The 13,459-nt window shown below is 37.5% G+C and overlaps 1 protein-coding gene across 6 annotated transcripts in view; it reads left to right on the top strand.

Annotated features, from left to right (window-relative positions):
* The window catches only part of SYNE2 (spectrin repeat containing nuclear envelope protein 2), a 187,598-nt gene that overhangs the window by 30,119 nt on the left and 144,020 nt on the right, over positions 1 to 13,459 (top strand). For all 6 annotated transcript variants that reach the window (XR_013951889.1, XM_080593985.1, XM_080593984.1 and 3 more), the window contains exons 3-17: positions 17 to 78; positions 1,031 to 1,126; positions 1,386 to 1,463; positions 1,555 to 1,647; positions 2,920 to 3,101; positions 4,059 to 4,255; positions 4,734 to 4,831; positions 5,617 to 5,718; positions 6,451 to 6,588; positions 7,472 to 7,636; positions 9,257 to 9,369; positions 10,042 to 10,198; positions 12,210 to 12,306; positions 12,469 to 12,656; positions 12,826 to 12,990. Coding sequence is in view for 5 of the 6 variants with exons in the window: in XM_080593985.1 (XP_080450111.1) it covers positions 17 to 78; positions 1,031 to 1,126; positions 1,386 to 1,463; positions 1,555 to 1,647; positions 2,920 to 3,101; positions 4,059 to 4,255; positions 4,734 to 4,831; positions 5,617 to 5,718; positions 6,451 to 6,588; positions 7,472 to 7,636; positions 9,257 to 9,369; positions 10,042 to 10,198; positions 12,210 to 12,306; positions 12,469 to 12,656; positions 12,826 to 12,990 (1,931 nt within the window). In the remaining variant the exon portion in view is untranslated. The remainder of the gene's footprint in view (positions 1 to 16; positions 79 to 1,030; positions 1,127 to 1,385; positions 1,464 to 1,554; positions 1,648 to 2,919; positions 3,102 to 4,058; positions 4,256 to 4,733; positions 4,832 to 5,616; positions 5,719 to 6,450; positions 6,589 to 7,471; positions 7,637 to 9,256; positions 9,370 to 10,041; positions 10,199 to 12,209; positions 12,307 to 12,468; positions 12,657 to 12,825; positions 12,991 to 13,459) is intronic.

Raw genomic sequence — 13,459 nt, 5'->3', positions numbered from 1 at the left:
TTTCTTTTTTCCACAGTGCAACGAGAGTGTACTCAGAAGAAAACCTTCACTACCTGGATAAATTCAATATTGTCAAAGGTAAGAATGGTATTCTTCAGGAAATACATGCTTTTTGCTTTTTTGTTTCGGATGTGCTCTGTGGAGATTAACATTTTTTGGAATAAACAAAATTAATTAAAGATTTTAGGTAGTGTCTGGAAAAAGAAGCTCCTGGAAAGTATTTGTTTAATAGGTGTTACATCGGTAGTAGTCCAAAGACATTTTTAAGTGAGTGTTTGTAAGTAGATGACAGTATCTTTCTCACAGTGTAGAAACATCCTTTTGCTAGATTGTGGCACATGTCTCAGGGTTTTATGAGGTTCTATATTTATGATTAGTTTTACTGTGTTTAGAGAATTATTTTTCTCTTATACAATCCAAGAACATGAGTTTAATGGGATGACCTGGGGGACTAATATCTATTAATACAGGCGGCCTGATATTCTGTATTCACAAAGCAGTTTGAGCAGCATATGCTGGGGCTCTGACTTGCTCAGGTAAAAAAATCCTGGTTTGGTCTATACTTGAGCGGAAGCCATTGAGCTTGTGATGTTTTTATATTGTTTGCAGGTGTGTGAAAAGAGTGAGGATTTAGTTATTAAGCACTATAGTCAAACTTGTACTCAGGGTACATTGATTAGGAAGTCAAAAAATGAATTAACTGCTGCTCATAACTTTCCTTTTGTACAAAGTTACTGTTTTTTGCAACATACCTCCTCAAAAATACAATATATACTGGAAAATAGGGCCTAATATAACTCTTAGAAAACTCAGAGGCAGGGCAAGACAGAGTAAGAAACAAATGTAATAGTGGGTTAGAATGAGCAGGATATAGCTGATTAGATGCAGGATTTATATTTCAGCTTATTGTGAACAAAAAGATGCTAAACATTTTTTTAACAATAAAGTAGAACAATCTGCCATGTTCTATGGTGTGGTGAATTCAAAATGGCTAAAGATGGTGTGACCAGCTCTGAAATTTATTTTGCAGCACATACCTCCTTCTGTTATCTCAGACCTGTATACAGACATACAGCAAGGACATATGCTTTTGGATCTGTTGGAAGTGCTTTCAGGTCAACATCTGGTAAGGCAGAACAATAAAAATATTAACTCAATACTTTGTCAAACCCAGAAGAGAATTTTGGATATGCTAAGTTGTGAGATCATGAGCAATCCCTCTGGAGTCACAGAACTATTTGCAAGTAACTTAATCTTACATCATTGACACTGAAACACACTGAAAGAAGTTACTCTAGTCATTCATAAATCATTGCAAGACTTTCAAATGAAAATAAAATGAATTTTTACAGCTGAGATTGTAACAAATTCTTTTTGCTTCACAGCCACGGGAAAAAGGATTTAATACCTTTCAGTGCAGAAGCAACATAGAAAATGCCTTGACATTTTTAAGGAGCAAATCAGTGAGTATTAACTTAAAAATTCACAAGTAAAGCCCGCTTAGCTGGTGGAACATTTTCTTTGTTAACAATGGTCCTTTTTTTTCCCCACTAGCTCAAGCTCATAAATATTCATGTTGCTGACATTATTGAAGGAAAACCTTCCATTGTGCTTGGCCTAATTTGGACAATTATATTTCATTTTCATGTAAGTATTTCAGCAATGTAAGGGAATATTTCAGTAGAGGGAAAGAGCACAAAAATGTGTTAACATACATGGTTGCCCAAAGAGATGAATTAGTACAAAGCAGATAATTTTCTGACATCTTGAAGTGACAACTCAGAGAAGAGATGCACCAGTTCATCTTGCCTGTGTCTCTGAGTGGCTTCTCCAATGCAATGATACCGTTACAGCTTGATGAACAACATCTAATTGAAAATGATAACATACTGAGATTTTTTTCAATAACTAGTTAAAAATGGGCTAAACTTTGCCTAGTATGTCTAAGACCTGTAATGATTAAGCTCTAAATAGAGCACCAAATAGAGCAAGTAGTGAAAAGTGGTTCACATCCACCTCCCTCAGGGGCAGACCCCTCTTCATTCAGTATTGGCTGTGCTCACAGTTCTTGCTATTGTAATTCTTGCTATTTGTTTTTTTTCAGTACCAGGTACCTGAAATAATATGAAAACTGTTGTAGTGATGTTTCTTATACAAGATACTGCACGTGCATCTTGCATGGCATGAAGTTATGGGGCGGAAGGGGAGGGAGTTTGAAAGCACAAAGCCTTGCTGGAATCCTGTTGTAGAACTGCAGAGAATGATGGAGCTAAACTGTCTTCTAGCAAGAGCCCCACAGTGAATTAACATAGGTGCACTGGGGATGAGCTGGTGACAGGGGCTAAGGAAGGAGTCAAGAAGCAAAGTTATTTGACTGTTGTAAATGTAGCCCACATTTTTCTTGGTAAGGGTGCTTTGGTGCTGGTGGTTCTTGTGCTGCACATGGCTCTATACATTATCTTTTTACCTAAGCCAAGCCTCTCTAACCAACTGTAGATCTCTGAGGCCAACTGATTAGGTTTTCCTGCACTCTGAGTGAGCAGGCAAAATCTTAACATGCCTAGTACAAGGCATGACAGCACAAAACACAGCTGCCGAGGGCTACTTTTACTGGTAGAAGTAGGAAAGTGCACTGACTGAGGAGGTGCCTTGATGCCAGTGCTGGTACCCACAGTATCCCATGGATGTCTTGGGTGAATATTTACTGCCAAAAAATCAACTAATGATCCAGCATGAAATAATTCATCTTGAACAGATAAAATTTGGCAATGGTTGGGAAACCTGATCTGAGCTTTGGGTGCAGAGGACTGCTATTACAGCTGTAATAGAGTCCTTTCTGATTCTCTGTGGTTTACTGCCATTGCTGTCTTGGTAAGTTTTCACTGAAACCTGATTAAACTCTCCCATCATTCCTGATAGATTGAAGAACTTGCCAGGACACTTGCTTGCACTTACAATCAGCCTTCTCTTGATTGTTCAAATACCGTTGACTCTTCTCCAAGGGCAAGCAGATCAGCTAAAAAAAGTGCTAAAATTAAGGAACGGTGGAAGATCTCTGCTACAAAGGCTCTTTTGTTGTGGGCAAAAGATCAGTGTTCACTGTAAGTTCCGTCCAAGTCTTACAAATAGTGTGTTACGTTTTGTGTTTACTACTTTCCTCTAGATGTGGTATTTTTCCTTGCCTTTTTTTTAACATTACTTAATGACAGCTTAGCAGAAAGTGCTTTCAAATTTGTATGATGTTATCAGAACTTTTAGCATCAATCAGGCCCTAAATATTTTGACATGAGCCCTTTAAATGTAATGAAGTGAGGCTAATCCTACTAATAAAACACCGCAATGTAAATTGGTTTGTTTCGCTTTTCTCTTTTAGGGACTTACAGTTTCCTGTGCGATAAGTCTAGTAGAATGCTTACATGATTTGTTAGTTTTAATCCTTATGGTTGGCATTGGTTAACAAACTTTCAATAATTATTTATATTTTTTAAAAATGGAAATTGTAGCATTTCTAGGATTCCTACATCTCATGTGGAACGTGAGACAAACAGAATTACAAACATTCTGTCAAAGCAGTGCACGACTGCCAAGAAGGATTCTAGTGAACATAACAGCATAACATCTATTGCAGCAACTTCAGTGCTTTGCTTATTTTTCCATTGTGTAGAATACGTTGTAGATTATAGAATGTGAGACAAGTGAGAGCAAAGGTGATATTCACAAAGGATATTGGAACAGTAAGGCTGTATGTTCGGAATGCAATGTAGGATAGAAACACTCTAATTTTGCAAAAAAGTAATGTATATATTTTCTTTTTTGTATACTATATATATATAAAACTATACACACACACATGTATATATGATTGCAGTGATTGGTAGTACTGGTCTGTATTGTTTTCTGACCCAACTTCTGCAGAAATTTAGTGGCAAGATTTTCTGTAACTCCTTGGATTTGTTTCTACCCCGTTTTACCAAATTTATCTTGTATTACTAAATTTGTGCTTAGGACATCTGAGTAAACTCCCTGTGACATTTAGTTTCTAATCGTTTTTGGGATAGGCATGGTTCTATCAGTGTGACTGATTTCAAGTCAAGCTGGAGAAGCGGACTGCCTTTTTTAGCTATCATCAATGCTTTAAGACCAGGTCTAGTTGATTTGGAGAAGGCAAAAGCTAGAAGTAATAAGGAAAACCTGGATGAGGCTTTCAGAATTGCAGAATTGGAGCTCAATATTCCACGACTTCTTGAACCTGAAGGTAAGTGATCTGCTTTTTTATGTCTTTGCTCTAAGGAGTGAAATTAATATAATCCTGCATGTGTTGACTTGTAATACAGGAAAAAGTAAGCCTGTGTTCAAGTTTGAAATGAAACATTGATCATTACCGTAATGCTCTAACTCTAATGTGGTTCTTTATTATATAATTTAGGGTGTACTTAGGATTTTTAGGATATTTGAATTGGCAGCATACACTGGAATAATATGTTGAAGAGAGAATATAAAACTTTCCCATTCATATGAGAAACTTGTTCATTAGCTCATCATGTTATATTGAAGTATTCCCAAGGAAAAAATGTTCATTACATATTAATTTCTGTCAGTGGTATGTTAACTGAGCTACTGCAAAATAAACATGTTTATGGTAATGTGTTTTAATAACTGCAATATAGTGTGTAATTATGTGATCAAGTCTAGAGGGCTGCATAATTATGTAAATGGCATATTGACTCTCATAGATATTGACATTACGAATCCGGATGAAAAATCAATCATGACGTACGTGGCTCAGTTTTTGCAGTACTCCAGAAATATGCCGGAGACTGAAGACATGCAGGTATGTCGTGAGGTTTATCACTGAGGCATTTTTTAATTAATGTGCATCATGAATGCTAAGAATAATGGTACTTTTTGTTGCCCGGCTTCTAACACGACTCAATAACAGTTGTCCTTCATGGCTGGGCCCTCTGATTCAGCCACTGACAGGGCTGAACTGGCTTGAACCTTCTGATGCTCCTGTAGGGTAGCTATCACTCAGTGTGATAGATTTTTGATGATACTGATGGAAATGCTGTGCAGACTGTTGGGTTTGTTTGTTTATTTGTTTGTTTTTTTCATTTAATTATTGAAGAGGACATTTTTAAGCCTGTCTGTCTTTGTGTGCGCTCTCAAGTGTGTATGTAAGTACTGGGGAGGAGACAGACGGATTTGCAAATGTACAGAACAACCAGCTTTAAATTTAATAGCTGAGAGCAGACAGAAGTCGTCACTCACAGACTGTGCTGGTTGGAAAAACAAGATGCCTGTTCTCTGTATATTCCTATTAGAATTTATATACTAATTGCCTATTGACGTATTTTCATACTGATAATCTCCTTTCGACAGGACTGCAATCAGTCTCTTCTTTTATTTAAGATGCGTTCATATATCCAGGAGCCAAGTTTAAAAATTTGGTCTTGTTTTATAATAGTGGCTGACCCAAAACTTGTTAGAGTCCCCAGGAAATATTATTTGTTTCTCATTAGCTTTGGATACCCAATATGTGTTATTTTATGGCACAATGTGAATTAAAAAACAAGGCTTGCAAAATGGAAACATTAAATTTTCTGCTCTAATTACTAGGGAAAATTAACAGAGGCTATGAGCTGGTTGGCTGCACAAGGGAAGAAGTTAGCAAAGTTGCTGATGGACACAGAAAATGAAACACATTACCAGAAATACAAAGTAAGTTGCATTTTGTATTTAATTGCTTTGCAAAAATAAATTTTAAAAATATTCCCAGAAACATAAACTCTTTTATAGTTCGTTGCCTAAACCTAAATTTTAAATAAACTTTTTAACAGGAGTTGGAAATCTGACAATGAATTTGGTAAATGCTCTCAAATGATTGAGGGAAGGATAGGATAAAGTTATTTCTCTTAGAAAACAGATATATGCTGTTTGGTTTTTGAGCAAAGAGGTTTTTTGGAGAGAGTACGGTAATGTCTTATTAATTAAAAGACATAGTTTGAGACTTGGACATGATTCAAACTCCTAGGCCCTTTTCAGAGTCAGCTTCTCTATTCCTGTGATAACAATAATGATAGGTTTTCCCAGCTAATGAAATAGAGGATTACTAGAAATGCTGGCTATAGATTGTACCTGAAGTAAAATGTCCTTTGGTTTATATTGTAGTCAGAGTTTGTAATAAAATGGTCTGCAGAAGACCATTAAAGGAGGAATTTTTTCTTTCTCTTGGTGGAAGAGGAGACCCAGGTCCTGATGGCACTGACATTATGTTGAACACAAATTTTGCTAGTGAATGGCACCTATACTTTCAGACCTACTCTCTTGCCTTTCCATGCATCATGACCTTTGATGTTAATGGAATTTATACTAATATGTTCAAAGTCAGTACTTGGCTTCATGAGTTTCCATCTAAGTCTTCTATGAATTACTATTCCTTTTTATTCCTAGGAAATGATGTCATTTATGGAAGCATTTAACCAAGAAAAAAAAGCGTTCCTGCCCCTGTTGTCATCAAAAAGAAGTGAAGCTGAGCTGAGTGAAGGCCAGCAGCAGATGAGAGAAGAGTGGAGTAAACTGGTCTCTCAGGTCAGAAACATTTCTAGCTCACCTTGTTACCAATGTGAACATGTTTGGTGAAGAAGCCTAAGTTTACCTCAGGAATATGCACAAGGAGAAGTGGGGAGGTGATACTTTATTTGCGTTGAAAAAAACAATATTGACCCTGAACCTGAAGCTCTGACAAGCTGAGTGATGTACAGTGCCCAAGAGGAGTAAGAAGGAGGCTGTTTATTACCCTTCTGCCTCCTGAGCATCAGGACTGTGAGAGGTCTGCAAAAAATGGCATGCGATTATTTCTGAGCAGTCTTCAGATCAAAGGTTTGGGCCTATTTATGCTTGAAAGATTCTTTTAGGACATAGTTATGGCTCAGATAACGGTGCAGCCAGGAGAAGTGTGATAATACCCTCTTCCCCATGGCACAGGTAGTGATACAGTTAGATCTGGTTGGTCAGTGCTTTTCAGTGAGGTTGGCAGTGTTGCCTCCATCTGTTGCAACTGGGGATGCATTGGGTCTTGTTGGAAATAGCTCTTTATGGAAGAGATGTTCATCCGTCAGTTCCCAGGATAGAAAGCTGTCCAGAGCATGCGTTGTTTCCCTTCCACTTTGCAAGTAATTTACTGTACATCTCTGTTGCCAGGCCTTGAGCTGGCCACCAGCTGAGGATAATAACTATAAGTTCTCTTTAGTGCTACAGAGATTACAGGCTGGTGAGAAAACGTGGGTCTCAGGTGAACATAGCCGATTTGCAGCTGACTCAGCTGGAAGGTCCTTTTCTGATTGGTGACAGATTTTTTTGTTCTTATTTTCTGGGGTGTCTAAAGCATCAGCTTACGGAACATATGTCTGTATATTGGGGATGGGGAAGAAAATAATGGTGACAAATTTAATCACTTGTTTTCCTTTTAAAGATTAATGAATGGAAAGCAGATCTGGACCAGATGTTGCCTCCACCTCTGGATGGCATTGAGGCCTGGCTTCAGGAGGTAGAACATCTGCAAGCAGAAGATTTGCCTGATTTGCAGGACCCATTTAAAGCAATGTCTCTCTTCAGAGAAATAATTGTGATATTTAAGGTAAGCAGCTCACAAAGGAGTATTCTGCTTCAGTCTGACCTAGCAAAGCACTTGTTATGGAATTGCTGTTTGACATTTTAGGAAGTGGTATAGATATGTTTATCTTCTGAAGATGAAAAGCCCTTCTGAAGATATCTTTGATTTTGATGAGTTTATTTAAATAATTACATGCGTCTATAAGGAAGTTTTCTGACTTCACTGGGGTGAGGTTAAAATTGGATACTATCTGAATGAATAAATTATGGCATTCTTTTTTATGTGGCTCCTGCAACTTGTTTGTTAAGTAATAACACAGGGTAATTGCATCCTTATCTTTAAATCTATGCTTAATACATATCTGTTCAGAAAAGCACTTGGGCTCAGGGTTACATTCCATTGAGTTCACACAGCTTATGTATTTAAAGTTAAGTATTTGCTGAATCACTCTGTTACTCCATTCAAAGCAGTGGGAGGTATTCTGATACCTCAGTACCGTGCAAGTTATTTATTCTGATCTTGAAATCTTTACACTGATAATATTTTAAATGTCCTTTTGAGTTTGAAAACTTTAAAAAGCATAGGTGTGTCAATGCCTGGTTGATTGTCATGATTCTGTACTTCTTTTTGTATGAACAAGGGTAAGTTGGATGTTTTTGTGACATGTCATTGATATGATTTTGAAAGATAATGGGATCTAGAAGGTCTTGTGAGTGGCTCGATAACACCACTCTTTTGTACTGTTGCTATTTAGTTCCTGGTATGAGAGCTGGCTATTTTTTTTTACTGATAATGGCTTTGCCAAACGTTAGGCGTTTGATCTATGATTTTTGTTTTCAGAATAAGCAGTTAAAGTATTTGTAAGAATGAGACAGAGGAAGATTTGGGTTTAGGATTTTCTTTTTTTTTCCCCTATTGAACATGTAGATAAAATCATTATTTTTTTTTTAAGAAGAAGAAGCCCAAGATACTTAATTCCTGTCAAATCTGTTTTGATGGAATGGGAAGACATTCTGCTGAGATTTTTTTCCTCCTCCTTCCTTTAAACCAGTCTTACTAATATGGCTCATATATAGATCTTGTGGCTACAGTGGTGTTTCATGATGGAAATTGTACATTCTCCCAAGATTCAGGATATTACCCACCAATGCTCACAACTAATTAATGTGACATGTTATCAGAATGCTATTAAATGGAATTTATTGGACATTCAAGTAAAGGATTAAGCAGTTGTGACATAATAAATTTATTCAGCAGTTTTTGCTGTCGTTATTTGCTATCACATAGCAAAGAATACCAATATCCTGAAACTGTTAAAATGACTCATTTTTGTTCTAAAGATGGTAGTAAAAGTGGGGAAAAGAAACGATAGCATAGGTAGAATAGTTCCATGTTCCTTATATTTAACTAGAGGCCCAGGGATAGGCGAGATTATGCTTTGCTGTAAATATCCACTTTAGAAGGGGATGAGATAAATACTTTCATTGCACTTTAATGAATAACGACACTGAAAGATTGCCTTGTGCTGACTGGTTCTTAATAGCTCTTACGCTAATAGCAGGTGGCTTGCAGAATTAAACAAGGTTCAATGCTAGGTGACTCTAGCATTGAAATGAATAACTTACTATTTCCTTTTCTCCCCAGGGCTTGATGGATTGTTTTGATTCTCACTTGGACACCCTTCAATCATTTGAGAATAAAGATGAGAAGAATATGCCGCTAGTGGTTCCTGAAAAGCTAGAGGAAATGAAAAGAAGGTTATGAGCCTCAAATTCCCTCTACTTTGACTATATTGTGGTCTAGTTCTGCAAATGACTTCCTCTTTTATTGTGAACAAAGCACATAATTTATCCATGCCTTGAAGAAAAATAGCATTTTCCATTTAAGCACAGATTGACTGGCATACAGAGCAGACAGGTCCAGTCATTGGTCCAATGAAAGTCTTAATTATGTGTGCAAAATGGAGCTCATTAGCAGGAGCTTTTCAGGTGCCCTATGCAAGCGTGGGGAGGAAACACAAATATTTTGAATGTAAAGATTTTTCTGCGGGTGGAGATTCTCTGTCCAATTTTAAATTTCCACTTTTTGAAATCACCAAGATTTACAGGTTGTACAACCGTATTAAGCTCTTGGGGGATTTTAAAAAAAAATATTAGTGAATCTGTGTCTGTAGTCTGAGATCTGCTGACATACAAATAGCAGATGCCCCTTTTCTGACCATTTAAGATTTTCCATAAATTTAGCAGTCAATATTGACTCAAAATTGCTATTACTTAAAAAAAGTGAACAGTTATCTTAAAATTTTACTCCCACCATAACAAAATAGATGTTTACATATAATATATGTAATTCAGAGTTTTTAGGCTAAAACCCCTATACATTAATGCCTTCTACATCTAATGATTTTTGGAACATTTCACTGTTTGCAGACTCAGCAATACGTGTTTCACAAACTCCAGCACCCTTCTTGATTATCACTATGGACTGTGCTCAGCCATTGCCAATGAGGTGATGTTAAAGCTAAATATATGGAACATGAAATATGGGACAAAAGAGTCCGTGGAATCACTGCTAGAAAATTGGAATGTAAGTTTAAAATAATATGTATTTCATAATCACACCCTGACAATATTTCCTCTTCTATCCATTCTGTTTGATTTAAACATGTGTCTGTCCTCATATGAAGGTACCGTGAAAGTTGATAGAAGCATGGTAGGTTTCTGAGTTCTGGGACTTTGACAAAGGAGGGCGCATAGATTCCATAGAAGCTTTCTTTCACCTTGTGTCCTCCAGTTTTGCTCTGAATGAACATTCTTTCTTCAGTTTAGAGGAATGGATACAACTGTGACTGTAGTTTTCTCACTGCCCTTTTCAATTCTTTACTGGGAAGATTTCTTTCTTTCTGGATTTTTTATAGAGCAAGCAGTAGCAGCCCTTTCCTAGCTCAAATCCGTACAAACCTCTCTGGAGTAGTTCAGAAGTTACTGTTTTCAAAAACAACTATTACTAGCTAATTCTGCTGTAGCTGTTGCCTCTTCCTTTTCCCAGCTTCCTTACCTCCTTATGCTTCCTGGTGAATATAAGTTGTTTTGTTTTGTTATATTTTTATGCTTAGCCCAGCTTCTGGGGTGCAAAAATATGGCAAAATGATGCCACATGTAGGCCTATAGAGGCTATAGATGGGGATGGATTACCCTACCCCAAGTACTGCCAAAGATGCATCAGGAGGCTGAGAGATTAAAAAATTTGCCCTATCTCCAGTTAACAGGACTCCTTGAGAATTCCATCTTAGCGAATAGAATAGAGTAGCTCAGTTGGAAGGGGCCTTCAGACATCATCTCTAGTCCAGCAGCCTGACTATTTCAGGGCTATCCAAAAGTTAAAGCATGTAATTGAGGTCATTATCCAAACGTCTCTTGAACACTGACAGGCATGGGGCATCAACAACCTCTCTAGGAAGCCTGTTCCGGTGTTTGAGCACTCTCACAGTAAAGAAGCTTTTCCTAATGTCCAGTCTGAACCTGCCCTGGTGCAGCTTTGTGCAGTTCCCGCACAATTCAGTCTTTGGTTGCCAGGGAGAAGAGACCTGCACCTCTTTAACATCCTTTTGAAAGTGTGGAGTTTCTAAAAAGTTGCTTGAGAACTTTTCAAGCTGGAAAATCTCTAGTGGAATTTCACCGGCATCAGAACTGTAGAAGGAGGCAATAAGAAGTTACATAAAATCTCAGTTTTCTTGAGTAGTATTAACTTTACTCTGTGTTGAGGTGGGAGTACAGCATTAATCTGCGCTGAGTTTCTTGATTCAGTTGGTTTCATAAATGCTTATTATCATGTTATTTCTATGGGCATATTTTATGGTCTTTCTCAGGCTGATAAAATATAGGGAACTTTCCCAAGGAATGTAAGGTTTGTTGCTGGCTCTCCTGACCCCATGATGTGCAGTCCTTTCTAAGTGGTAGCCCAGTTTTGTCACTACAACAGAATAGGTTGGTTTATAGCCTGCTAGATAAGACATTTATAGGAGTGAGAAGCTACGCACTTTAGATTAATAGGGGCTGAGGACCAACCCTCTCATTCCCTGAGTGAATGTTCAAACCACAAGTCTCTTCCTCTGCTCCCATTTCTTTCTTCCTGACCCTTTCTGTCCCCAGTTTGGATTTTACTTGATCTGAGTCAGGAACTATGCACAATGATATTTCTGTGTATGCAAGAAAACCCACCTTTTACTTACATTACTTTTTTGACTTATGGGATTAAATTGTGCCAGAATTGTTCTAGGTGTCATTTCTCAGTACTGCCCTACATCCTTAATGTTTTGAAATAACTAGTTCTGACTCATGCAGGACTGTGACTCAGTCAATGCTATTCAGGAGTTAATACTTCCCATTTAAGATACTCTCTGCATGAGCAGAAGACGAATGGGTCAAATTCAGACTAAAAGGTGCAGATGAGCTGCTGGATGGGCTTGGCTCAGTTTACATTTAACCTGCAGGCTGTAGGCACATATCAAAAAAAAAATGTCCCAAGTTGTATTTCCTACCATGAAATTTTATGTGGGTCAGTGTTACCCATGCCAATTCCTTTTCACTTTGGGCAGAATTTCGTTGAAGAAAAGAGACTTGAAACACAGCTAGAAACTGCTACTCACATCTGTGAAGATTTGAAAAATAAAAACATAAGCAGTCCTGGCTTAGGTAAGTTCCTCCTCAAAAACTGATAATGAAAAACTCTATTTTAAACTGATGTGCCATAATCAGTTTTAATTCCCACTTAAGTGTTGTGTAAAATACTGGCTATATATATATATATATATATATTTCCAAATGTATAATGGTATCCCTTTTTTGATGTCCTAGCTGGTGATCCTCAAGAAATTAGCAAACTTTTTAAGATGGTGGAGTCAAAGATTTCTATGTGCAGAGATTATATTTCCAATGTAAATACTACCCTACAGAAAGTCCTGTCTTCCTGGAGTAATTATACAGAAAATCTCCACTTACTAAAGACGTGGCTGGAAGAAAAACGAAATGATTATCCAAAAGAGGTACGCCATTGGATTTGTTTTTGTCATGGCAGACAGAGGTACTTGGAAGCCTCCTGGAAGGAAAGCATTATATGTGGCAGTTGTGGTTGTTGTTGTTTTTCCATTCCTCGTTTTGGAAGTAAAGTCATGACAGGGTTCTGCTTGAAATTATTTCAATGCCTCTCTCTAGACCCCTGCTGAGATCCTGGCAAGCTGGAATTCAGTGCATGGTTCCTTAAATGAAGCTGGAAACTATCTCATCGAAGTCAGCAAAGAGCAAGTCAGATCAAATATTGCCAAAGAGCTCAAGAAACTGAACAGGAGGTGGGCTAAGTTTATCAAGAGGACACACTTTGTAAGTCACCAGTTTCATACTACTCTTTCAACAAGCAGCCTTCAAAATTATCTTTTCTAAAGTTACCAGCTTGTTAATCACATGTCAATAAATCTTTCAGTCAACTCAGTATTGCCAGTTTTAAAACAGGAGGAACAGAGAATACATGGGGACATCCCATCCCACTCATAAGTCTTTGCAACCCAGTTAAATGCTCTTTACAACACTCTGGAAAACACTCAATTTTTTAAATCGAAATTTTAAAACCACCTACAAAGGGATACTTTATTGCAGGATAAAACTCTTTATTTAGTTCTAGAGGTGGATGTACTCAATATATTGACAGCTTGTGAGCCTTTGCTAAATTGTATAATCTCTGCCTCAGCTAGAAGAAAGTGGTTAATGCTGCATAGGTATTTCTAGGATTATGCAACTTCACACCAGTTCACTTGACAGGTTTTTAGCTGGCTGTAAATTCCTATACAATCTG

The sequence above is a fragment of the Anser brachyrhynchus genome, assembly GCF_964034855.1.
Source record: "Anser brachyrhynchus genome assembly, chromosome: 5".
Taxonomy (NCBI): Eukaryota; Metazoa; Chordata; class Aves; order Anseriformes; family Anatidae; genus Anser; species Anser brachyrhynchus.
Note: the sequence above shows the minus strand (reverse complement) of the source record. Positions and strands in the feature narration are given on the sequence as shown.